Here is a 2178-nt window from a genome sequence, read left to right as displayed (position 1 = left end):
ATTATTTCAAGTTTAGCTACTGCTGAATTGTGTAGGGCACACACAAGGAGAGCAGGATACTCATAGCATTTTATAAAACTGGTATAAATAGACTTTGATTAAAAGTGCAATGTTTATATTTATTCTTTATTCAGCATTAGATACTGTATAACCATGAAAGACTTTTTTTTATATATAATAAATCAATGCGTTTTTCTTTCATTTACATGTGCTCAGCTGAGGAAAGCCCTCAACTTATTGTGGCAGACCAAAAGACTGATATAACAAAGAAAGTGACTTTATAAAGTCATTTATTGTTTAACAAACGTTAAACAGATGCAACCATTTACATACTGTTGTATTCTTTTGTAAAATAAGTGGAAAAATAAATACAAATAAAATCAAATAAATTAAGTGCTGCAAGTTAGCACATCAGAGTTGCTCTTTTCTGAGCAATCCAGCACTGAAATTCCTCTGCTTCAGATAATGAAAAATAAAACTGACATTGCAGTGCTGCAAGTTAGCACATCAAAGTATTCTTCCATCACAAAAAAAAGTGCTGAACATCAAGCAATCTATTCTAGTAGGCTACAAATGACACAGCAGCTATGCTGACCACATGTGTCTCATTTCTTCTTCCTCAGCCAGTCGCTAAGACACACCAGCCTGGTAACATTTTCTGGAAGCAAGGCTGCCCTTTTCTTTTGCACTATGTGGCCTGCAAGGCTAAAGAGTCTCTCACAGGGTACAGAGGTAGCTGGGGAGGCCAGGTACTTTTGTGCTAGGACTGACAGCTTTTCATAGACTCCTGAGTGAGCATACCACCACTGCAGGGGACAGTCATCAATACTGATGCTGGGTTCTGCTCTGTAGCGCTGCAGCTCTCCAGACTCAATTCCATCTTCTGAGTCAGAGTCAGACCCCAGAAGGAGTTCGCTCCTCCTCTTCTTCTGAGCTGGTCCATCATCCTCTGTGGAGGGCTGGAGACTATCTGCTCTTCTGGGCTCTGCTGCCTGGAGCATATTCTCCAGAATGGTCCACACCTGAATGAATGAATGAATGAATGAATGAATGAATGATTGTGATTAAAACTAAGTGCTTTTTTTTAATTTTATTTAATCTTGTAAAGAACTTTGTGTTCCATATAATAAATAAAAGTTTGATTTGATAATGAATTGGACTCATTAGTCCAGCTTAACCTTATTGTCCTACCTGTTCCCTCTTTTCTCTTGGAAGACATTTCAAATCCTTAAACCGTGGATCCAATGCTGTGGCCACCTCGAACCATATCTCGTTGCCATTAGCTCGTCGTGCTGCCAGATCCTTCTGGAAGGCATTCTTGAACTTCACCACGTAGGCAGGATCATCATCAGTAATGTCCATGACACGGTACAGATGGCGAAAAGCAGGTAGCACTACAGAGCAAGAGACGTAGGCCTCACCACCCAGCAGCTCTGTCACATACCTGCAGAGGTGGAGAGGTTTGCTAAATAAACCTAGCTGGATTCATTTAAATCAAAGTGTAAATGATTTCCAATTTAATTGTCCTTAAAAGTTCCTTGTTATGTTCATTAATTTTGATTTTACACATGTAACAGTAGTTTATATAATTAAAATGGGAAGGTGTTTATTTGAACTTACTTGCATGGTTCAAGCAGGAGCTCCAGCCTCTGCAGTTTCGCCCACTCAGCTTCGGTTGGCAAGACCAACCTGTGGTTCTGTTGGTCCAACGTAGCCTGGACAGCCTCTCGGTTACATAGGAGGCGTGAGACCATTGCGAGAGTCGAGTCCACCTGGTGGGTACATCCTGTATAAGTTGATCGCTCTTCTTTCCGAGTGCTACTTGTTGTTGGTTAAGTTCTGTGGTACTCGCAGGGCTTTGTTTAAAATGACCAACAATCTTGCGGCACTTTGCCAGTACACCGACAAAACCACTGCTATCGAGACATACCGTGATGGTCCTCTGGAGAATGTGAGCATTGCAGGCGATGTGCTCATATGGAAGTGCTCTCATAGCAGCCAGCATGTTTGCTGCGCTGTCTGTGCCAATGGTGGATATCTTGTTTTCAATACCCCAGTCATTTGCTACCTTGAGGAACTGTTCGGCGCATTTATCAGCAAAGTGCCTGGTTTCTGTTCTCATGACGGTCAGTGCAAATGAGTTGAGGTTCCACTCACTATCAATAAAGTGTCCAGTCA

At 41.7% G+C, this 2178-nt stretch overlaps 1 protein-coding gene across 1 annotated transcript; it reads right to left on the bottom strand.

Annotated features, from left to right (window-relative positions):
* Positions 1 to 273: 273 nt before the first annotated feature.
* On the bottom strand, positions 274 to 1762 carry LOC146570588 (E3 SUMO-protein ligase ZBED1-like). Its single transcript, XM_085279110.1, has 3 exons — positions 1621 to 1762; positions 1192 to 1444; positions 274 to 1022 (listed from the first exon to the last, which is right to left on the bottom strand). The coding sequence occupies exons 1-3, from the start codon at positions 1752 to 1754 to the stop codon at positions 606 to 608; spliced, it is 804 nt and encodes a 267-aa protein (XP_085135236.1). The 5' UTR covers positions 1755 to 1762; the 3' UTR covers positions 274 to 605.
* Positions 1763 to 2178: the final 416 nt, after the last annotated feature.

The sequence above is a fragment of the Mchenga conophoros genome, linkage group LG7 (assembly GCF_057382185.1).
Source record: "Mchenga conophoros isolate Kocher_MC1m ecotype Shallow Benthic linkage group LG7, M_conophoros_male_GT1.1, whole genome shotgun sequence".
In the NCBI taxonomy this organism is placed as follows: Eukaryota; Metazoa; Chordata; class Actinopteri; order Cichliformes; family Cichlidae; genus Mchenga; species Mchenga conophoros.
This window is presented reverse-complemented; position numbering and strand designations above follow the sequence as displayed.

Bases quoted from the DNA above. Each gene is read 5' to 3' on its own strand.
- LOC146570588 (XM_085279110.1), bottom strand. From the start codon at position 1,754: ATGGTCTCACGCCTCCTATGTAACCGAGAGGCTGTCCAGGCTACGTTG. The intron at 1,445-1,620 runs GTAAGTTCAAAT...CCACCTCTGCAG, and splicing joins CTCCTGCTTGAACCATGCAA to GTATGTGACAGAGCTGCTGG. The intron at 1,023-1,191 runs GTAGGACAATAA...TCATTCATTCAG, and splicing joins CAAGAGAAAAGAGGGAACAG to GTGTGGACCATTCTGGAGAA.